The sequence below is a fragment of the Kalmanozyma brasiliensis genome, assembly GCF_000497045.1.
Source record: "Kalmanozyma brasiliensis GHG001 unplaced genomic scaffold PSEUBRA_SCAF15, whole genome shotgun sequence".
Lineage (NCBI taxonomy): Eukaryota > Fungi > Basidiomycota > Ustilaginomycetes > Ustilaginales > Kalmanozyma > Kalmanozyma brasiliensis.
In genome coordinates, this window is record NW_015961954.1 from 334,553 (window position 1) to 356,141 (window position 21,589).

The 21,589-nt window shown below is 58.1% G+C and overlaps 9 protein-coding genes across 9 annotated transcripts; 4 read left to right on the forward strand and 5 right to left on the reverse strand.

Annotated features, from left to right (window-relative positions):
• Window positions 1-546: 546 nt before the first annotated feature.
• PSEUBRA_001767 (Armadillo) lies at window positions 547-2,184 on the reverse strand (the record flags this gene model as incomplete). Its single annotated transcript, XM_016435021.1, has 1 exon — window positions 547-2,184. One exon carries the CDS (start codon window positions 2,182-2,184, stop codon window positions 547-549), a length of 1,638 nt encoding a protein of 545 aa, XP_016293678.1.
• Window positions 2,185-3,171: 987 nt separating this feature from the next.
• On the forward strand, window positions 3,172-5,400 carry PSEUBRA_001768 (GTP cyclohydrolase II, RibA; the record flags this gene model as incomplete). Its single annotated transcript, XM_016434974.1, has 1 exon — window positions 3,172-5,400. The coding sequence occupies one exon, from the start codon at window positions 3,172-3,174 to the stop codon at window positions 5,398-5,400; it is 2,229 nt and encodes a 742-aa protein (XP_016293679.1).
• Window positions 5,401-5,685: 285 nt separating this feature from the next.
• PSEUBRA_001769 (Phosphoesterase domain protein) lies at window positions 5,686-7,167 on the reverse strand (the record flags this gene model as incomplete). The annotated part of the gene is made up of 1 exon (XM_016435020.1): window positions 5,686-7,167. One exon carries the CDS (start codon window positions 7,165-7,167, stop codon window positions 5,686-5,688), a length of 1,482 nt encoding a protein of 493 aa, XP_016293680.1.
• A 2,454-nt stretch (window positions 7,168-9,621) lies between these two features.
• PSEUBRA_001770 (Ribosomal protein L7Ae/L30e/S12e/Gadd45) lies at window positions 9,622-10,052 on the reverse strand (the record flags this gene model as incomplete). The annotated part of the gene is made up of 2 exons (XM_016435024.1): window positions 9,622-9,679; window positions 9,781-10,052. The coding sequence occupies 2 exons, from the start codon at window positions 10,050-10,052 to the stop codon at window positions 9,622-9,624; spliced, it is 330 nt and encodes a 109-aa protein (XP_016293681.1).
• A 1,550-nt stretch (window positions 10,053-11,602) lies between these two features.
• On the forward strand, window positions 11,603-12,363 carry PSEUBRA_001771 (Ribosomal protein L37e; the record flags this gene model as incomplete). The annotated part of the gene is made up of 2 exons (XM_016434995.1): window positions 11,603-11,637; window positions 12,129-12,363. The coding sequence occupies 2 exons, from the start codon at window positions 11,603-11,605 to the stop codon at window positions 12,361-12,363; spliced, it is 270 nt and encodes an 89-aa protein (XP_016293682.1).
• A 657-nt stretch (window positions 12,364-13,020) lies between these two features.
• Window positions 13,021-14,880, reverse strand: PSEUBRA_001772 (Leo1-like protein; the record flags this gene model as incomplete). Its single annotated transcript, XM_016434998.1, has 1 exon — window positions 13,021-14,880. One exon carries the CDS (start codon window positions 14,878-14,880, stop codon window positions 13,021-13,023), a length of 1,860 nt encoding a protein of 619 aa, XP_016293683.1.
• A 321-nt stretch (window positions 14,881-15,201) lies between these two features.
• On the forward strand, window positions 15,202-16,437 carry PSEUBRA_001773 (uncharacterized protein; the record flags this gene model as incomplete). Its single annotated transcript, XM_016434969.1, has 1 exon — window positions 15,202-16,437. One exon carries the CDS (start codon window positions 15,202-15,204, stop codon window positions 16,435-16,437), a length of 1,236 nt encoding a protein of 411 aa, XP_016293684.1.
• Window positions 16,438-17,257: 820 nt separating this feature from the next.
• Window positions 17,258-20,086, forward strand: PSEUBRA_001774 (uncharacterized protein; the record flags this gene model as incomplete). The annotated part of the gene is made up of 1 exon (XM_016434982.2): window positions 17,258-20,086. One exon carries the CDS (start codon window positions 17,258-17,260, stop codon window positions 20,084-20,086), a length of 2,829 nt encoding a protein of 942 aa, XP_016293685.2.
• A 132-nt stretch (window positions 20,087-20,218) lies between these two features.
• On the reverse strand, window positions 20,219-21,472 carry PSEUBRA_001775 (Acyl-CoA dehydrogenase/oxidase C-terminal; the record flags this gene model as incomplete). The annotated part of the gene is made up of 1 exon (XM_016435014.1): window positions 20,219-21,472. One exon carries the CDS (start codon window positions 21,470-21,472, stop codon window positions 20,219-20,221), a length of 1,254 nt encoding a protein of 417 aa, XP_016293686.1.
• Window positions 21,473-21,589: the final 117 nt, after the last annotated feature.

The window sequence follows — 21,589 nt, forward strand, 5'->3', positions numbered from 1 at the left end:
CGTTGATGAGGGGGAGTTGTGGAAGAACAAAGAGTGGACCCTGGATTCGAGAGCTTTGCGCAGTGGAGGCTGCCCGACTCCCGCTCCTCCCTCCCGCCGATGCTCCCTCCCCTTCAAGCTCACACATCTCACACACCGACCCACTCAGACTTTGCACTGGCTAGCGGCATACACACCGACCCGACTCGCACCAGCCACCGCATCACGAAAAGGACGACGACGAACAAGACATTGCAAGATGGGAAAAGGAGGACAAGAGATGACATGCATGGAGGGTTGGAGTACATTGTATTGTGTAGGTGGGGGAATGGAGGGTAGGAGATACGACCTTGTGCGCATCGATGTTGGAGCGAAGAGAGTCATGTGGTTTGGACCGAGGATCGCGCGACATGCATTTGCGGCGTGCGCGACCTGCAAACTTACCTTTTTGGGGATGGATCCTGCCCTGGGTGGCTGCGCCATGTGAGCTGAGGGATCTGGTATCATGTTGGACACCGTGGCGTGTCTGAGCGGCGACGTTGGAGCTCATCGTGCTAGAGTACGAATCTACTGCTGCATACCATTCTGCGCAGGAGCAAAGTTGAAGCCGCCCTGAGGAGCGTTGAGGTCGGACTGGAAGGCGAAAGCACCAGTCTCGTCAACCTGAGTAGCGCCCAGACCCGTGTCCTGCGCCTCGTCATCGGGGAAGTACTTGTCCATGATGTAGAAGCACTTCTTGTAGATGTCGAGGTTCTCGTGGTGCTGCAGGTTGTGGATCGAGACCATGCCACCGCACTCCTCGATGTGGAGTGCATACTGGTTGGGAGCGTCACCACCGGCAGACTCGCGATCCATCTCGCCGACCTTCAGAATGTTCTCAAGACCGTCAAGGGCGACCTGGATGATCTTGTTGTCCATGCTGCGCAGAAGGTCGCAGAGAGGCTTGATGCAGCCTTGCGAGACGAGGTAGCGGATCTGCTGGGGTTCGGAGAGACCACCGCTGGTGGCATTGCTGATGGCCCAGCAGGCTTCCTTCTTGGTCTTGAAGTCGGCGTGCTGGAGAATGTCGATGAGAGGAGGGATGATGTTGGCATCGATGACGGCCTGGATCTGCTGCGAGGAGCCGGCGGTGACGTTGGAGATGGTCCAGCAGGCCTCCTTGCGGATGCCCTCCTTAGGCGAAGAGAGGAGCGAGAGCAGAGGTGGGAGCGCACCAGACGAGATGACGACCTGAGTCTGGTAGTCGTCACCGGTGACGATGTTACCGACGGAGCGGAGCGCAGGGGTCTGAACGGCCGTGGAAGGGTGGGTGAGCAGGTCTACGAGGCGGCGGCAGACACCAGACTCGATGACGCCCTGAATCTTCTCGTTAGCACCATCCGAGAGGTACGAGATGGCCCAGCAGGCGTCGATAAGGACCTCGTCGTCCATCGAGTAGACGAGCTTGGTGAGGACGCTGAGAGCGGGCGAAACCATGGCCCAGTCCGGCTGCGGGTTCTTGCCACGGCAGAAGTTGCTGAGCGTCCAGGTTGCGTTGCGGAGCATGCTCTGCTTGTGGTTTTCGCTAAGGAGGGCAATCAAAGGACGCATGGCACCGGCCTGAAGGACGTAGTCACGGCACTTGGGGCTGTCACCAGCAATGTTACCGAGAGCCCAGACGGCCTGCTCGCGTACGTCGAGCACGGGCGAAGAGAGCAGCTCGATGAAGACAGGCACGGCACCCTGGTTGATGACAACCTGGGTGTGATCAGAAGTACCGGAGGCGATGTTGGTGAGTGCCCAGGCAGCCTCGAACTGAATCATGCTGTGAGGGCTTCGAAGGAATTCGACAAAGCGAGGAACGACACCAGCGGCGATGACGCGCTCGATGGGCGGGTTCTTCTCCTTGGAAAGCAGCTTGCGGAACTTGGTGGTAGCGTCGAGTTGGCGGTCGAGGTTGTCGCTCATAGCATCGTCGATCATCTTTGGGAGCTCATCGGCGAGTTGAGCGTCGATGGCAGCGGATGCGGTGTCATCGTCGTCCGAGTCTGCGCCGTCAGTGTCATCGCCAACGTTGAGATTCCTACGCTTTGCCATGGACTCTTCACGCTTCTGACGACGAATCTCGACCTGAGCCTCCTCGCGTCTTCTTCGGAGCTCATCCTGCTTGAAAACACCCTTTGCCTTGTAGTTGTCTTGTCGACGCGACATGTCACGGCCCGACATGGTGGCTATATCCGAATGGGAGAGGGGGCGAGGTTGAAATGGTGAGGTAGCAGGCGAGCAGGTCGGAATGAGGCCGATGTGCTAGGTTTGCGATGCTGTATGAGCCCGAGTTGAGAACAAGAGCGGGTAGTGAAGAAGGGTGATGAGGGTGGTGATCGATGGGAAAAGCTGAGGTGGTGGGAGTGGAGTGACGGGCGAGTTGAAGCTGAATCGAGAAGCAGCTCTGTGAGTTGAAACTGAAAAAACTGGGAGACCAACACCTATTCAACCCACACACACACCTCAGCACAGCACAGGCGCCCACCGCTACTGCTGAGCAAGAGAATTCAGCAGCTGAGCGCAGTCCGCCCTTTCCTCGATTTCAATCCTACCGAACCTGGCTTTTTGCTACAAATTCAGCTCAGGCGAAGCGGGTCTAACACTCTTTAAAAATCATCAGGTTGGCGGGCTGAAGCATCAGGGTCGTCTGAGCTCGACTTGAGTCAGCTAGCTGCCTTGGCTCAGCCATTCTAGCTCGGCAGATGACCGCGGCGTCCTCCAATCATCCTTTGAGAGCTCATTTCGCGTGTTCGTTGGCCTGGGTATCTCGCCGATATGCCCTGGCTTGCAAGAGATCATTGCATGTATGCGCGTTGCATTGCAGGATCCGAGTCGAGTGAGAGTGTGTGTGATAGACAGGCTCGGTTGGTCTTGACGAATCACATTCAGCCGCCAGGCTGTCTCACTCATTTCCTCCCCCGCTCTGCCCAGAGGAATATTCTCGTGGGATATCACACCGGCTTGAGTCCAGCGCAATATCCGACCGCGGCTTTTAGCTTTTGGCTTTGCCCTCATTGCCTGACACTTTCCCTTCTCAATCCCATCATCGCTCCTTTCGTCGTCAAGATATCTAGACAGGCGCTCGCTTTAAGCTCGTTGAAAGAAAAGCTGGGTATGCACGCCATCGTTGCCGCTGCTGCTGCTGCTGCTCTTCCCTAACGTGCAGATATGATGCAGGCCGCCAACTCCCACTCCGCCGTCACCCAAGGCGATCTCGAGCTGCTGGATGCCCTCACGTCCATGTCGACCTCCTTCCCGCATCAGCCCAGCTATGCTTCGTCCTCTGCCTCCTCCTCGTCCAAGCTGAGGCCCCTTTCAACGCTCAACGCTCTTCGCAGGCCTCCCATCGATCCCATGGTCTTGGCTGCCAGTCTCAGCTCGGGTCCTCATGTCACTCGACACCACTTTCACCACTCGTTTGGCAGCCATGCTCACACCTCGAACTCTCAGCAGATGCCTGCCAGTCAGAGAAAGGCCGCGGCTGCAGCTGCGTCTGCCGCTGATGCGAAAGGATCGACGTCGGCCGGCACATCCTCCCGTGCCCAGCAGCCCCGCTCTCGACGACCTTCAGCAGCAAGCGGCTCGTACGCCAACTGCGATTTTGACGATTTCGACGACGTCATTCCCAGTCGCAACGCTGCTTCTTCCTCAGCCATCGAGATCGAGCCAGTCCCCGAGGTGACAGACGAGGAGCGAGCCTACTACGCCAGCCGACAAGCCCCCCGTAGCGTTCGTTTGCAGCAACAAAAGGACCTCGAGCAGAAGCGTGCACAAGCGCAAGCCGGAGCTACTCGCCAGGCTTCTTCTCCAGACGTGACTGCCAAGAGCCAGACCCAGCCCCAGGCATCCACCATCCGCGCGAGCGACGAGCCCCTCCAACCCTCGCTCCTCAACCAGCCGGGCAACCAAGCCTCCAAGACCGTCCTCGTCCCCCCCTCCTTACCCGCTGACAAGATCGCCGCTGCCCTCGACGAGCGCAAAGCCGCCCTCACCGCCGTCTCCGCGCCCACGCACATCCCTCTCACCCCCGCCGCCGAGACGCTCTCCTACATGCCCCCGCAGGTGGGTACGCCCGCCGGTCGAGCTAGCATCTCGTCCATCGTCCGCCCCCCTCCCGTTCGCGTCCGCTGCTACGCCCGTACCCGCGTCCCCACTCCGCACGGCGAAGTCTTCTGCCACCTCTACAAAAACACGCATGATACGAAGGAGCATCTTGCGCTGGTGATCGATCCGTATCAGAACGACGAGGGATCCACCACCATGGGTCCCGATGGACGGCCGGTTAAGGAGAGCGATGCGGTGTATCAGGAGCAGGCGTTGCGGAGTAAGAGTCTGGACGAGGTGTGGGGGCCGAGCGAGACGGATATGGAGCGTATTGTTCGTGGTGCCTACGTGGGGAGGTTGGGGCCGAGTTTTCAGGTTGCTTCTCGACCGTTGGCGCGACATGGGCAGGCGGGTGGAAAGTCGGCTGACGACGAGATTGCGCCGTTAGTGCGTATTCACAGCGAGTGCTTTACGGGCGAGACAATCGGTAGTCAGCGCTGCGACTGCGGCGAGCAGTTGGATGAAGCCATCCGGCTCATCTCGGAAGCGTACGTCTCCCGGCCCTCTGCCCAACCGCAAAAGCTGGGCAGGGGAGTCATCGTCTACCTCCGCCAAGAGGGACGTGGTATCGGATTGCTCGATAAGCTCATGGCGTACAACCTGCAGGATATGGGTCACGACACCGTCTCGGCCAACATCCTGCTCGGTCATCTGCCCGATGCCCGCAAGTACGACATCGCCTCTGCGATCCTGAGGGATCTCGGTGTGGACGAGTGTCGATTGCTCACGAACAACCCGGAGAAGATGGAGGCTCTGGAAGCGGAGGGTGTGCGTGTGGTGGAGAGGGTAGGGATGGTACCGCGCGTGTGGAAGTTCGGCAAGCGTCTTCGACGGAAGAAGGGGAAGAAGCGCACGACTGCAAGTCGGCCTGTCAAGATGGGCGCGCGGGCGAGTCTGTTGCGGCAAATTAGCGCGAATGGACTGGAGGGGAGTGTGATCTCCCAAGCAGGAACGGAGTCGGACGACGATCCGACGAGCGCAGGTCTCAGGCATCAGGGTGAGGACATGTTGCAGCCACACGACCGACCCGAATCCGACGACGAGGACAGTGGGGACGACTCGGACGATTCGTACATCGACCACGTGCTCAGGAGGTCCGGAACGACTATGATCGGCGCGAGTATCACCAAAGGTCCCGAGTTGGAGAAGTATTTGAGGACCAAGGTCGAGAGGATGGGCCATCTGCTGACGGTTCCCACTGAGGAAGGTGGCGAGGAAGGAAAGGAAGGGGAGGCGGAGACGCCGGTTAGCCAGCCCAATACGGACGACGAGGGCGAGGCTGCGGCCGTTTAGAAAGAAATAGCATCACATCTTCGCCAGGTACACGATCTCTCTCTTACCCTCAACTCTCGGTATTGACATCCGAGATTAACAGAGTTCATACACATCCATACAGCAGAGCTGATCAGAGACCGCCGTTGAGCTGACTCTGCTAAAGAAGGCCACCTGCTTGGACGAAGAAACCGGGGATGAAACCGTTTCAAATGGATCGTGAATAACATTAAAAACCTGCTAGGCGAGTGAGAGAGATGTGTTTTCGACCGAAAAGTGTTCCGTGGGTCTAGCCTAACTTTCCTCCTAGAACGACTGTTGGGACCCGCCTCTCGCAGGGGGGCTCTGATGCTGGCTGAGACTCCTCCTCTTGTTCTTTGCCATCTCCTTCTTGAGCGCCGCGCCGTCCAGGGGCTTGAGCAACTCGAACGCACACAGCAGATCCTCGCTGACGCTCATCACCGCCCCAAAGTTGTCAAACTCCCCACAGTAGTTGGGCGCCGAAAAGATGGTCACCAGCGTACGTTCGTTCCAGAACTCGTAGCCGTCTTCGACAACCATGTGGGCGCGGCAGATGAGGTCGAAATCGTACTGCGCGAGGAACTGCTGAATGACGGCTTTACCGAAACAGTAGGATACACCGCGCTCGTTGTCCTCCCAATCCAACGCGGTGTCGGACGGATCGGACCAGAGCAGGTCGTTGAGAAGTCCATAGTCGGGGACGTCCGTCGGTCGCTCAATCCGTCGAATGTCATCCATGTTCGACAACGACGGCGACAACCCACCGTGCACGCAGAAGATCTTCGATGCAACAACCGCCGCAATGGGTAGCGTGTTGAACACGTCAATGAACGTCTTCCAGATCTTGATGTTGACGCGACGCTTGCACTCGTCGTAGAAGCCATAGACTCGGGTGACGTTGGCACACTCGTGATTGCCCCGCAGCAGGAAGAAGTTTTCGGGATACTTGATCTTGTAGCAAAGAAGCAGCAGGATGGTTTCGAGCGACTGCTTGCCGCGATCGACGTAGTCGCCGAGGAAGAGGTAATTGGCCGAGGGCGGGAAGCCGCACATCTCGAACAACCGCAGCAGGTCGTGGTACTGGCCGTGCGTGTCGCCGACAATCTTGACGGGTGGACTGAGCTCGATCAGCGTAGGTTGCGAGAGGAAGATCTCGCGTGCGGCTTGGCATACGGCCGTGATCTCGGCGTTTTTCAGCGCTGGTTTTGGGATCTTGCCCGAGTAGCCGGCTTCGAGGAGACGCGAGATCATGTCGTCGATGTCAAAGGTGCGCACCTGGTCGCCGGCACCTGCAGCGGCTTGCGGGCCTTTGCCGGCGGAGCCAGGGAAGCCTGCGCCACCGGATGCGAGTGGATTGGAGAGAATAGTGGCAGCTGTGGGGGCCGATGTGCCAGCGTCGTTGCCAGTGTAGGAGCCTGCAGCTTCGGACGCATTTGCTGACCGGGGAACAGCCGGGCTTCCGACCTCGCTGTTGCCGTCTGCGATCACGTTGCGTGACGAGGGGGACGGAGAGGGTAAGGGCGACTCGTGCCTGCTTACGCCGCCTCGCTTCTCGATTTTGGCGGGGAGGGAGGAGCCGTTGTTGGCACCGTTGCCAGAGCCGTTCTCGAAGGTGGAGAGCGATTCTTTGCTCTTTGCGCGAACGAGGTTGGACGAGTCGGAGCCGGAGAGGCCGCTTGGTACTTCGGCACTGTCGTCGCCGTCTTGGAGCTTGGATTTGCCCTTCCGGGACGATCCGCCCATCATCTTGCCGAATGACTTGAACATGGTGACGGCGGTGGATCGAGCTGTGTGGTTGCGTTCAGCTGGATGTTTATGGCGAAAAGGATGGTGCTGGATGCAGCAGAAGTGCTGTGAACGGTATGTTTGACTGAGCGGCTGGTAGCTGAGAGACAAAAGGAGGGTTCTGTGGGTGCTGCGGTCGACTGCGCTTGGATTCGAACGCCGAGTGGGATTCACTGACACAGCAAGTGATTATTGGTGGGTTGGAAGGGTTGCAATGAACTTGCTTGCCAGCAGCAACGATGACGCGTATGGAGCTAGAGAACCTGTGCTAGAGACAGCGGAGGTGGATCGAGAGAAAAGAGATCCAGGGAAAGACGATTTGGAGCCAGTGAGAGCTGGCTTGCTGTCGTAGATGGACGAGACTCCGAGGCCTCGAGATTCGAGGAGCGAGATGAGATACCCAAGCTAGATCGAGGGATGGAGATGACAGTGTAGCTCGAGAAGCTGTACGATCGTTGCGACAGTGGTCTCGTTAGGGTTGGCACCTGTTTCCAAAGTAGATGTGTAGGGACGGGTGGGAGAGGTAGGGAGGGGTGACGACGAGAAAGGATGAAGGTGGAGTCCGAGCCAGGAGGTGCAGATGAGATTGGATGTGACTGTGACTGTGTTTGTTGGCTGTGGGCTCGAGTCGTGACTGACTGGCCGGGTGGCTTGGGCCTCTGAGCTGCAAGATGCACGCTGAGCCCGCCTGCTTGGTTGCTTGGCTGTCATCTCCTCAGTCACAATTTGAGTTTGTGAATTGAGGCCGCAAGAGACGAGACTCGTTGTCGGCGCCTTGTGCTTGCTGGTCGCGTTGACCGTTTTCCCATTCCGGCTCGGGCCAATTCTCAGGTATTTCTTTTTGATTTTTTCCGTCACCCCTCTCTGCCAAGAGGCGGGGTCCGTGTGTGTTTCTCCTGTCAGCCTGCTCGGCTCCTGTGCCTATGGCCTCACTGTGACTACGCCCAAGGTCGCGTTTGATTATACGTGCACCGTGCTCAGCCCGCATTCTTCGGGTTCAGCCTGCTGCTCACGGACCTTGAACTTTGATCGAGTTGGAGACTGCCGCCCTTTCGACTCCCGCCATCTTACAGCTTAGTTGGCCAACAGAATCCGTCTGCGGGGAATGTAAACGCTCTGCCTGGTCCAGGGAACCGGGACTCTTCGGAAGCGGTGTCTAGGCAGGGGCACATTGCAGCTTTCTCGAACTTGCAGCTGCGGAGCATTGTTCGTCGTCATCGTCATGGCCGACTTGGAAAGAGCGACCCTGCAGCTTAATTTCGGTGCGTGAGTCGTGTGTTGCTCTCTCGGTCAAGCGGTGATTTTTGCCTTCTTGAGCGTCATCACCCCGGTTTTGCGACAAACTTCTGCGCGTTGAAAGGCGGTGCTGCGACCGACAGAACCGGGGTTACAGTACACCCCGCCGCTTCGTTCCTGGTTACGGAGATCTCATGCCGGCCAATACGGGATATGCTGTGCATCTTCACGAAGATCAGACGAATGATCGACCGTGTGTTTGGCCATGCTGCCGCGACGATCTTAGCCTCCGTCCAAGCTTTGTTCATGCCGAGCCGGCATCGCCAACAGCGAATCATGACGATGGCTTGCCAACTCGATGTCCGACTACCGCCTAGACGATTCTCGTTGCATCTCAAACCAAGCACGATTTAGTTGGGCCGATCTGGACGATGGCCAGTCCAAAGCCCGGAGCGACTCACCATTCCAGATGCGATCTGACATATTTGACGACGAAAAAAATCTCCACCCGCCGGCGAGCGCAAAGCATCCCACTCAAGGGTTGCTTGCATAACCGTGCTTAACGGCATCACGACCACATCCCTACCTCCCTTGACGACGCAACGCTCTGGCAGTATCGCTCCAGCTCACGCCAGAGGCACGTCACTATGGGCACCAATACATCTTCACCCGCTGCCTACGTCGACCAGAGCGCCGGGGTCTCCGGAATCGCCAGGATGGGCGGCGCTCAACCTCGCAGAAAGGCACCTCCTAAACCCGCCAAGGAGACGACGCTTACGCCGAATCAACCCATGGCATCCACATCGCCTCGGCAGCAGACATCACTGCGGCCAAGTGTCGATACATTGCCACCATATCAGCCACCAGAAAGTGGGGCGAACGGTGCTTAACCCTCGATCTCGTATATAGGCCTTCCTATGCTATTCCGCTACCTTGCTGTCTCGTGATTCCCTTTCCCGGCGATACCTTTCCCAACCTGCGATGTTTCCTCGAACGTTTCACACACCATAAGCCGGCAAACAGCTTCGAAGCAAGATATCGTTATGCAGAGGTTGCAATTTTGGGGGGTGACAGTGAGATCCGTCGTGTGGTAATGAATGTACAAATGCCATGCCGAGCTGCTCGGTCATGGGCTGAACGTAGACAGAGACCAATGCCGAATGAGAGAGTGGTAGTCCGTCAAGCGCATGCGAGGCCACTTTAGGCAGCAACGGTGGAGAGCAGGTCCGAGTCACCAGCGTCAAGGATGGTCATGACACTATTGGAAGAATGCAGATGTGAATAGTGGAAGGATGGTCAGCACGTCGTCGACGGAGCGAGACACGCAGCACTATGCCATTGAGGAGAATGTAAACTTACCCGACGCGGAAGAGCTTACCGGCAGCAGTACCGAGGGCAACGTTGGTGCCCTGGTAGTGGTGGACGGCAGTCTTGGAAAGCATGGCGTAGTACTCGATCTCGGACTTGCGCAGAGGGGGCGTGTTGGCCGAGATGAGCACCAGCTTAGCCTTGCCAGAGCGCATGTTCTTAAGAGCGCTCTTAAGGCCGAGGGCGACCTTACCAGACTTGATAACAAGCTGGAGCTTGGTGTTGATGTTGTCCTGGGACGACTTCTTAGCCTTGGGTGCCATGATTCTGTCGGTGGTGAAAGAGAAAGGTGGATGGGTGGTGGGGGATGGTGTGGGGTTGAAAGAAAGGCCTCCAGTAAGTATCACGCGTGATGCTTAACTTTCGCAGGCAAGATCCCTGTAGAGCACGAGGGAGGGTGTCGAAGGCGGGAAGCAGGATGCAAAGAGAATGGAACAAGGTCGGTATGCAGTTCTCTTCTTGTTGGAAATGCACATCAAAGTTTCCAGCCGTCTGTGTCCTGCTTGTCGCTTGTCATGCAGATTCGTCGGTCCACCCATGATCGCGGATTGACACCTGAACTGCGAAGATCCTCCTGCTTGCGTCAGGGTCACCCTGCTGTCTATCATTGCCGATTCATTCCTGCTGAGAGTGCGCAGCCAGGATAGGATGCAATCGTCCTTGACACCAAAGCTGCCGGATAATCCTTCTGCTGCTGATACGATGTGACGTGTTCCGTCAAGAGACACCCCTGTCATTTGCATGCTGCGCCGCCACTTGTCTCCATCCTGACCATCGTTGCACTGATCCTGCTTCCTAGTCGATACCGGGCGTGCTGTTTGCTGATGTTGAACTACTTACGCTATGTGATATATATGCGGTGAGGTCGAGGGTTGACTTGAAGAGAAGGAAGGTGTGTGGGCTGCCATCTAGCGAGTCTACAGTCTTCGCATGCAGCCATCACGAATTCGCAAAGTCTCGTTAGAGGCGGCTTGACAAACTAACATCTGAACCAACATAATTCGCGTTCGCTGACAGCGGCAATTCTCGAGATCAGATCCGGCACTCAAGGTATTGCAGACGGTGAGAAGTTAAATTTCAGGAAAATCGAGCGTGGGAGTTTTTCGCACGTGACTGATTTTCACTGATTTTTGCTGCGGACAGGCGGAAGCCTCAGAGAAGGCCGCCAAGCGTTGAGCCAGTCTGGAGCCAGAGACAGGCCAGGAAGCATGAAGGTCGAACAGCGGCAGCTCAGCGCAGTCTCTGAGAAGCGCAGGCTGAACAGCGTGCAAGAGCGGCTGCGAGTCGGCAACGTCTGTGTTGAAGCTTCTCGTCGCCATCGCCTCTTCCCTACTCCCACCAGTAACTCTCAAGACATACTCTAGCAAAGGTAAGCTCGACACCGACATCATCGCCGACTATCTTTGGACAATCCGAGACTGCGTTGGAACAGGACCTATCAGCCTCAGATCCGTGAAAGCATCAGCAATCATCAGCAAAGTGACCTGACACAGCGACCGTGTCAGGCAACGGTACATAGAACCACCGATCAACCGCATCAGCCTTAAAGGCTCTCCTAGACCCGCCAGTCCATCTCACAACCTCAGCAATTCAATGAGGCAAGGAGCGATCTCCGCGCGTTTCAGGCAACCTAAAAATCTTGGAAGGCTGGAGGGCCATTCGTCCGCTCAGCACTTCTACTTTCATCACCAACCTCTTCGATCGCATTCGTCGGATTGTCCTCAGATATCAGCGGCACTACACTTCGAGACCTTCACGACAGTCTCTGACCCTCGACCTTGATTGCATCACCTAATTTCCGACCAACCAAAAGATGACGAAGGGTACCACCTCTTTCGGTAAGCGACAGTAAGTATCATGTTCCCACCAGCGAGAAGGCACCACTACATACTGCATATCGAAGCCAGGGAAGCATCAACAGGATGAACACAAGCAGAGATCATCGCTGGGACACGTCTAAGAGACGGCAGAGGTTGGGACCGAAAGGGGCAGCGCAGTGGACGGCGCAACAGACGGACCAACTGGTGGTCGAGACCACCCTTAGAACAAGACAAGGAGGGACGATTCAACCTGCAGGTCCGCATCATTCAGACTCGGTCCTGGCATCGTTCATGATCACAGATGTTGGACCACGACAGGCAACAGACAGGCAGCCTCGGACGGATACAGGATTGCGGCGGAGCAGGCAGATCTCTCGGAGTAGCATACCTCGGCAGACGTGGGAAGCAGAAAGGCATTCGCGCCCTATGCAGTATGAGGCTTCTCGTCTCGCTCTCAGACACCCGCAACAGCGCGCTCACCATATTCCTGTCCTCTTCGACATCACTTCCACTCAACAGCTCCAAGACGCACACCGTCTGCCGACGATGCAACGCTCGCTCGTTCCACCTGCAGAAGAAGGTCTGCGCCTCGTGCGGCTACCCCTCCGCTAAGATCCGCTCTTACGAGTGGGGCCAGAAGGCCAAGCGCAGAAAGACCACCGGTACCGGCCGCATGCGCTACCTCAAGAACGTCGGCCGCCGCGCCAAGAACGGTTTCCAGACTGGCGCTCCCGGCAAGAAGGTTGCTGCCTAAACATGTCAACTTCCCAGTTCCATGTCCTCGGCCGCTCTTCTCGTCTCGCATTCTTCTCGCATTCCCGTTCAACGTCGCAACACATCCTCACTCCGTGATTTGACATCGACGTCATCTCGAACACACACCAAAATATCAAAATGGGACCTCTCATTCTTCTTTCTGGGCTGTGACCTCGTCGTATCCACGGGAACGGAGCGCAGCCAAGGGTCAGGAGGAACGTATGCAGGTCTTGCGCTAGGATGGTCCTGAGCTTCATCGCTCAGACTGCTCTGCGCTTTCTACATCACACTCTCAGCACACACCCACACACTTCAACCCCCTTCGTGTTACCCTTGCACATAATACATGATTTCTCGGACCACATCTTGGCCTTTGTGAGCCCGTATAACCGTCCGTCTCCTTCTATTCCTTGTGGGCGCTCTCGAGAGCTGCTTGAGAGCGTTGGCCGCCTCGCATGAGTTGCCAGTTGCGAATACTGCCTGAAGAGTTGAAACAGACTATCAGTGTGCCTCACGACACAAGCAATCGTTCGACACGTTCTTTTCTCGCTAGACAGACGAAGGGAGTTAAGCGACAAGTGCGCCTTGACGGCGGGGTGGTTCCAGAGTTAATGTTTGTGTGTTTGTAGCAAATGTGTGGGCAGCTACGTGTGGATCACTCTTCATCGCTTTCAATGATGCGCTTCTTCTTTGCGATGGTCTGGCTTGATCCCTGGGCAGCGTCATCTTCGCCCTCTGCGTCCTGCTCATCCTCCTCGTCCGAAGAGAAGGCCGGCTCAGGTCTGCGCTTCTCTTTGCCTTCACCTGCCGCAGCCTTTTTCCTAGCCCTCTCCGCCTCCTCGATCTTAGCCTCGGCCAACTCCATCTCATCCGGCTCAGTGTCCACCTCCATGGCGTCTTCATCCTCAGACGAGCGCTTCTTCTTCCTTCGTCCGCCATCAGCGCCACCACGACGGCCGCCGTCCTCATCCTCATCATCGTCACCTTCGTCATCAACGATGAAACCATCATCGTCCTCCTCAGCGTACCTCTGGGATGCTGCGCCTCTCTTGCTCGCGCTCCTGCCGCCCACCTCGTCGGCAGCACCACCGAGATCGCTCTCGTCGCTGTAGTAGTCGGTGTTTCGCGGACCGGCACCCATCTTCCTCCCGCCCGCATAGCGGCTTCTCCTGCGTGCATCGACGTCATACATGTCATCGTCCAGCTTTCCACTCTTGCGATCGGCCTTTTCGCGTTCGCGAATGCGCTTCTTCTCGGCGTCCTTGAGCTCTTTTTCGATGCGAGCCTTCTCGACTTCGGGATCGAGCGCGCCCTCGCGTGCGTTGGAAGCGACGACACGCGCCGTCTTCTGGAAACGCAAGGCTTTGGCGATGCGACGATGCGTCTCCGACTGCGTGTCGGCGGGTGTGAAGGCGAGAGAGCCGGCAATGGGGCCTTGAGCTTCCATCACTTGCTCGCGCTCGTGCGGCACGACAAGGTAGGAGAGCGACTGGGCGGGGCGGTTCGACGAGCCGGAAGAGCCCATAGGCATGCTCTGCGTCGCTTGCTTGAGCAGCGACGTGGACGGACCGGTGGACTGGGAGTTGGAGTTGAGCTGAGGCGTGTTGGTGCCCGTGTTCGTTGTGGAGACTCGTCCCTTCTCGGTCTGCTGCGTGATGTCGAAGAGCTCGCTGCCCACTTGGAGGGACATGGTGCCGTCGCTCCATCGCACGATCCTGGCGTTGGACTCCGGCACCTTGGCTCCGTCCTCGTCCACCTGATCAGTGTACCTCCATCGAATGGTATTCGAAGTACGAAGCAGACTCGCAGCACCAACGTCGTTGCCGAATCCCGCGTTGAAGCCTTCGTCGAGCAGCATCGTCTCTTCCTGCTCTTCATCCCAGGTGCTAGGGTCGAAAGGAGTGGTGACGTAGCGCAGGAAATGAGGTATCCTCGCCAGCCAGTGCTCTTTGGTCCTACGAACGGGGAGCTGTGGAAGGGCGAGATGGGCGACTTCGATGTTGTCGTCGGCTGGCAGATCTTCTTCTTCGTCTTCTTTGTATTCGAGCTGTCGTCGAGCGTCCTCATCCATCTCTTGGGATCCTTCGCGACCGTATGGGCTTCCGCTGCGGGAGGACCTGTCGGAGCGAGCGTCGCCGCCACGGACGGGAGAGGAGGGGTCTAGCGGTGGAGGCGCGGTGAGGCCGTTGGATCCGGTAGGACCGGGAGAGACCGAGGCGGAGTCAACACGTTGTCTAGGTCGGCGCACCTTGCGGCGGATGCCCTCGTCCTCGTCGTCTTCATCGTCGTCGCCAATGTCTGCAGTAGCTGGCTGATCTTCGTCCTTCTGTCGGCCATTGCCTCGTTGAACGGCGCGGACTGGCTCGTCCTCTTCGTCATCGTCGCCAAACAAGGCATCTTCGAGATTGTCTTTGGCCAAGGAAGCTGGAGCTGTGACTGCATCTTCTCCAGCTGATGTAGGGCTCGCTGCCGCGACAGCCGCTGCTGTGTTGCTGGAAGACTCTTGATCCGACATGATGGGATACGCTGGTAGGATGAAGATGTTCGCCGCGAGGCAGGCGATGAACAGCTTTGAAGGACGTTCAGGGCCCGTTGTCGAATCGATGGTGTAGAATCCAAAGCTTCCTGCGCACCGCGTCGACTTTGGATCTTGGACGTGTGTCCTTTGGAGAAGCTTCCTACCGCGCGAGAAAATTGCTGCGATGCCTCCACAATCTCAGAGCGTCATGCGCAAGGCTGAGCTGGAAGTCCTGACTGAGCACAGTCCATTCTTGTGCTTTCTCCCATCACTGCCATCCATCTTCACAACAAGCCTTGGACATCATCGATCTGCAAGATGAGAGCAATGCTGGCTTCAACCGCACGCAGCGTGCTGCGACAGAGCTCGATCAGCGCTCCTGCGCGAAGCTTCTGCGCCGCATCCGCCCCTGTGCTCAACTCGGGCAATCGCAAGGCTGGCAAGCAAGAGCAAGAGCCAGTTGCACGAACGGGTCTCAAGGACTTGCATCCGCTCCCCAAGGAAATGAAGGAGCAGCTCGAAGAAGCTGATACACCCAAAGACCCATACACGGCTTCCGGCAACTCGAACGACCCAGCTGTCCACTCGAGTCGACCCGCCTCCCAGCCTGCTGAGCCCGAAGTCAGCATCAAGAAGGCTGCGCCAGGACTGGCAAAGAACGCATCATCCAGCAAAAATCCTTCGTCCTCTCGCAGCTTCAGCTCAATGTCGGTCGCCTTCAGCTCGCGTGCTCGAGGCTTCTCCAAGCAGCAGCAGCAGCCCGCGGCACGAACAAGCCTCAAGGATTTGCACCCGCTGCCCGAGTCTATGCGCGAGCAGTTGGAGAACGCAGACGAACCACAGGAGCCATACACGGCTTCGGGCAACTCGAATGATCCAGCCGTGCACTCGAGTCGACCCGCTGAGCAGCCAGCGCATCCCGAAGTGAGCCCCAGTGTAGCCGCCCCTGGACTCTTGAACGGATCGTCGGGCAATGGCACCTCGTCTGCTTCGACATCGACACCATCCAACAGCAGCATTTCTGAGGAGTGGGGCACTAGCTTCGCCGGACTCGGGGAGCGCTCCTTCAGCAAAGACGCGATCGACGTGCTGATGGCTCCGGTCAACGAAACCGACGTCGAGATCAAGCCCGACGGTCTCATCTACCTTCCCGAGATCAAGTACCGTCGCATCCTCAACAAGGCTTTTGGACCCGGCGGATGGGGCATGGCGCCTCGTAGCGAGACCAACGTCGGACAAGGTATCGTCAGCCGCGAGTGGGTGCTCATCTGCCAAGGTCGCTTTGTGGCCACAGCGAGAGGCGAGCAGGAATTCTTCAAGCCTTCTGGTGTGCCAACAGCGTCGGAGGGCGCCAAGTCGAATGCGCTGATGCGTTGCTGCAAGGACTTGGGCATCTCTTCCGAGCTGTGGGACCCTCGCTTCATCCGACAATTTCGCAAGAAGCACTGTGTCGAGGTGTGGGCACAGGACACGGCTGGCAAGAAGAAGAAGCTCTGGCGTCGAAAGGATGACCCTGCGTTCGAGTACCCTTGGAAGGAGACTGGCATGGCTTGAGCAGTCGTCCTGATCACCTATCGGACATCCTAGTATCACCTCTTCCGACATGTCAACACAACCTTGCTCTCCCATGTGTGTCTCTTTCTGAATGCTCGTCAAGGCCATGTTGTTGAGCATCGATCATGAGCGAGTGGAATGACCTGAACTGAGGTTGATCGAAGGGTCCTTGAACTTGAGGCAGCGCAAAGGCCACCCGAAGTTGAAATTCAGAACAAAAAGGCTGAGAAAACAGAGAGTGGGGCTGCAGTTGCCTTTTTTACCTTTCCCTCTGTCACAAGAGGAATTGCATCCGGAAGGTCGTCTGAGGTCCGTACGAAAAAGATACAGAACAGGACAGCGTCAGTCGTTGGCCGTCCAATCACAGTCACGCTCAGACGCTCATTCTATCACCACCACAACCAACACCATTCAGCTTTGAGACGCTCCATCACACACAGCCGTCTTGGCACACACCTTCGCTTGCGGTCGCTCCTTCCTTACAAGACGAGCACACGCGCATTTGCTCGCGACGCTCACTCCCACCAACATTTCATCCAAACACCGGTCATTTCAGTCAATCGCAGGTCAGACTCTTGAACCTCTCAAACCCACCTAGGCCCTCTACGTCTTGACATCTCAGAAGCAAGCATCGCACGCTTTTTCACAATCTGGAAATATCGCTTGCTCAACATCTCCGCCTACGCCGACCTTGTCGTGACTCGAACACCTCTTCGGTCGCACGCTAGTCTCTTATCACAGACATATATTTTGGAACAGGCACTGGGAACCGGTCAAACCCAGTCGGCCTTCTTCGCTGTTCTAACACCACCGCTCCATCATGCCAGCCGGACCACCGCCTGGTCTCGGCGCAGCAGCACCGCCAGCAGCAGCTTTGCCTCCCAACCCCTTTGGTGCAAACGGCTCGCAAGCACCCACCAAGTCGCCCGTTGCCCATCACACCCGGGCACAACCTGCGAGCCAGTATGAGCGTCCAGCCGGCTGCCCTCGGCTGTACAGCAGGGGAGCGCTGCTAGCTTACAGCTCTTCCTTGCTGGTAGCGAAACCCATCGACATGGCCCCCCTCCGCGACTGGTATGGAGAATGGGAGCCCTACCATCAAAAGTCCACCTACTACAATTCCCGCGACACTCCACGAAGAGGCCACGCGGAAGAACAAACCCAATACGCAGCAGCTGAAGGCGAAGATGGCGTCAACAACGGTGGCATCGTTGGTGGCGCCCTGGGCGGCTTCGGTCAGCGACGGGAAGGCGCAGGCGCTCGCTTTGGAGGCAGGAGGAACGAGGACCGCGAGCGCGCAGAAGGCCTCCGCCTTGGTGAAGTGAGCAGTCGACGAGTTGCTCCCGCCGGCAAGAACCCCTTCGGCCAAATCTCGGCAAGTGGCACTTTCAAGCCTGCGGGCAATATGGGAGGTCGAGGAGGTCCTCCGCGAGACGGTCACCCGGACGGCTTCGGCGACGGTCGCCGCTCTGGCATGGGCGAGCGATCCACCTCCTACGGCAAGGATAGGATGCGAGAAATGCTTCCAGACGATAGGAGACGCGACCCAGCCCGCGAGAGACGTCGCGGCGAACGAGGTCTGGACGCCGATGAAAGCCGAGAGGAGGGAGAGATCATCGAGTCTCCCCGCACCCGACGTGGAGGTGGAGCTGACCAGGCTGCCGACTGGCGAAGGCCCGGTGACCGCGAGCGTGCTGGTCCCTTCTCGAGCATCGGCTCGGATCGTCTAAGACCCAACGAGCGACGCGGCGCTCAGCGTGCAGGTGGTGCACCCTGGGCTGGCGATGCCGACGACAACCCTGCTTGGCTTGAGGACGACTCGGAACCCTTGCCAGTGGACAACCGTGCTCCCTTCGGCCAGTTTGGCAGCCGACGCAAGGACGCTGACGGTCTCGATGGCTCCCACGGCGACGACATGGCAGGCGCGGTCGACAGTATCCAGGCTTTCAAGGCACAGATGAAGGAGCGAGAACGTCGCGAGAGGCTCGCAAGAGGCGAAGAGGAGCCCGCCGACAACACTGGCGCTTACGAGGGCGCTCGTGGCGCATCGTACGGGCTGGACCGCGATGCGTCGGGCGACTACCATCTCGGCGGTGAAGGTGGCTCGCAGCAGTCTGAGCTCGATGCTATCCGTCAAGAAATGATCGCTGCAGCCAACCAACGATCTTCGTCGGGAGCCTCTCTGTACGACAGCATCTCCAACAGTCACGGAGCAGAAGGCTCGGGTCCCCCTGGTCTTCCTGTCCGTTCCAGTCGATTTGCGCGCTTCTTCGACAAGGGAGGCGCGCCTCCTCGTGATCCCCAAGCTGCCGCGCTCGCCGCTCAGCAGAAGATGCTCGAGGCCATGGGCGGAAGCAGCTCGGAGAACAAGGACGCATCCAACTTGCAAGCGTCTCAGTCGCCACCTCCCAATGCCTCGTCTTCGTCCATCAACATCTCGGAGCTTTTCAGCAAGACATCGGTTCGTGACAAGGGCGACGGCACCCAGAAGGACGCTTCAGGCAAAAACGTCTCGGATGCGGACCAGCAGAGCATGCAGAAGCTCATGGCCATGCTGCAAGGCGGTGGAGGAAGCGGCACAGGTACGCCTACTCAGGGCAAAGGTCCCGATTCCGAATCAGGCGATCGTCTCCAGGAGCTTCTGCGCGGTCAGGGCCGTGGAAACGGTGGCAGCGCTGAAGATGGCGTCAATGAGCGACCTCGAAGTATGCTCTCTCCGGGTGCTTCATCGAGCGAAGCTCAAGGTCACGGCATGGACGCCCGCTCTCCTCTGCCTTACCACCAGCGAGAATCGAGCGCCTCGGCTGGCCATGGCCAACAGCAACATCACCAACAGGAGCAACAGCAGCACGAGCAGTACCCGCAGTACCAGCAGCAACAGCAGCGCTCCGAATCTCCGTCCATCGGCGGTGGTCGAGGTCCCTACGGCAACGATCTTGGCCGAGTGGGTTCTCCGACGAGCCCCGGTGGGCCTGGTGGCGTTGGCTCGCCTGGCTCAGCGCCTGGTATGGGTGGCTTCGGCGGCTTCCCGGGTGCGATGCCTGGCCGACCGCCGCCGCCTGGCATGGACCCGCGCATGATGGGTCGTCCTCCCATGGGTGGTCCCGGTTTCCAGCAGATGCCGCCTCACATCGCTGCGAGTCTCGGTCTCGCCCGCGGCCCCATGCCACCTGGGATGGGCCAGATGCCTCCACCGCCCATGGGTGTCCCCGGTGGTCCTCGCGGCCCCAACGGCGCCTTCCCACCTGGCTTCGCGCCCTTCCCCGGTGGTCGTCCGCCTCCGCCCGGTATGCCACCCCAGCTCTACCAGCAGCTGATGAGCATGCCGCCGCACATCCAACAGCAGGTGCTGGCCGGGCAAGGCTTCCCTCCCGGCGGAATGCCGATGCCGCCTCGATCGCCGTACGACATGCCCGGTACGCCCGGCAGCAACGGTGCCGAGGGGAGGTCTCAGTCTCCCGCCGCGCAATTCCCTTACTACGCCATGCAGCAGGGGCCCGGAGGAGCCGTGTCCCCCGGCCAGCAGCATGCGCCTCAGCAACAGCAGCAGGGACAGCAGCAAGTCAATGTGGGATCCCACGCCATGGGCGGGGCCAACCTCATGGCGCTGCTCAGCAGCGGGAGGAACACGCCCGGTGGCTCGAACTGAGCGCGTGTCATGAGTTTTGTTCTTCTGTCCGCGAAATCCAATCTGAGTTTCACCTCTCTCTGCCAAGGTCACATCACATGCAGCAGCGTCAAGCCTTTCGACATGAAACGAAGTGTGATATTGCCGACGGGTCTACTTGGAAAACTCCTCATTGAACATCCTACCAATCAACATCCTCCTAATCTCCTGTGTGCCGGCACCGACGGTGTACAGTCTAGCGTCTCTCCAGAACCTGTTAACATCGTACTCCCTCATGTACCCGTTGCCGCCCAACATCTGCATGGCCTCCGTTGTGACCTCTACGCACCTGTCGCTGGAGTAGAGAATCACACCGGCGCAATCGCGTCTGCTGATTTTGCCGGCATCGCATGCGCGACCCACAGCGTAGACGTAGCTCCTAGCGGCGTTGAGTTTGGTGTACATATCGGCGATCTTACCCTGAATCAGCTGAAATTCTGCGATTCGCGTACCGAACTGCTTCCTCTCGTGGGCGTACGGTACAGCATAATCGAAGGCGGCTTGCATCAAACCCAGAGGGCCACCGGAGAGAACCAGACGTTCGAGATCCAATCCGCTCATCAGGACGGATGCGCCCTTGTTGAGCTTGCCCAGAATGTTGGTTTCCGGAACTTCGACGTTGTCAAAATGAATCTCGCACGTGTCGGAACCACGCATGCCGACCTTGTCGAGTTTGGGCAGCTGCGTGAACCCCGGCATGCCTTTTTCCAGGATGAAGGCGGTAATCCCCTTGGAGCCGGCCTTTGGTTCGGTTTTGGCGTAGACGATGAAGGTAGAGGAAATGGGGGCGTTGGTGATCCACATCTTGCCACCATTGAGAACGTAGTGATCACCCTTTTTCACCGCGGTCGTCGTCATTGATACCACATCACTCCCGGCCTCGGGTTCGGACATGGCCAAGGACCCGACTTTTTGGCCACTGATGAGGTCCGGGAGGTACTTGTCCTTTTGAGCTTTGGTACCATGACGATTGAGCTGGTTGACACAGAGGTTGGAATGGGCACCGTAACTGAGTGCTACCGAGCCGGATGCACGCGAGAGCTCCTCCATGACAATCGTATGGTCGAGATAACCCTTGCCGAGTCCACCGTATTCTTCGGGCACCGTGATGCCCAGAAGACCCATATCGCCGAGCTTCGTCCAGATGTCCTTGGGCGAGGCATTGTCGCGGTCGATCTGCGCGGCTTTCGAAGGAGGCAGTTCGGCGGCGACAAAGGTGGATACGGCCTCGCGAAGTTCCATCTGGTCCTCGGTAAGGCCCGCGATGTCCGTGTTGTACAGCGTCGCGTAGGTGCGAGCCGACGAGATGCGACGCAGAAGAGGCGTTGATGTGGCGCGCGCCACACTGCGCAGTGCTGAAAACGACATGGTGTGATGGTAGAAGGAGAAAAGCGAAGGCGGTTGGTGTTTGATCCTAAGCAAACAGACGTGTGTGTGGGTTTTGCGCGTCCCCGGCTATTATGAGCTCTCCGGCGAGGAAGGCAA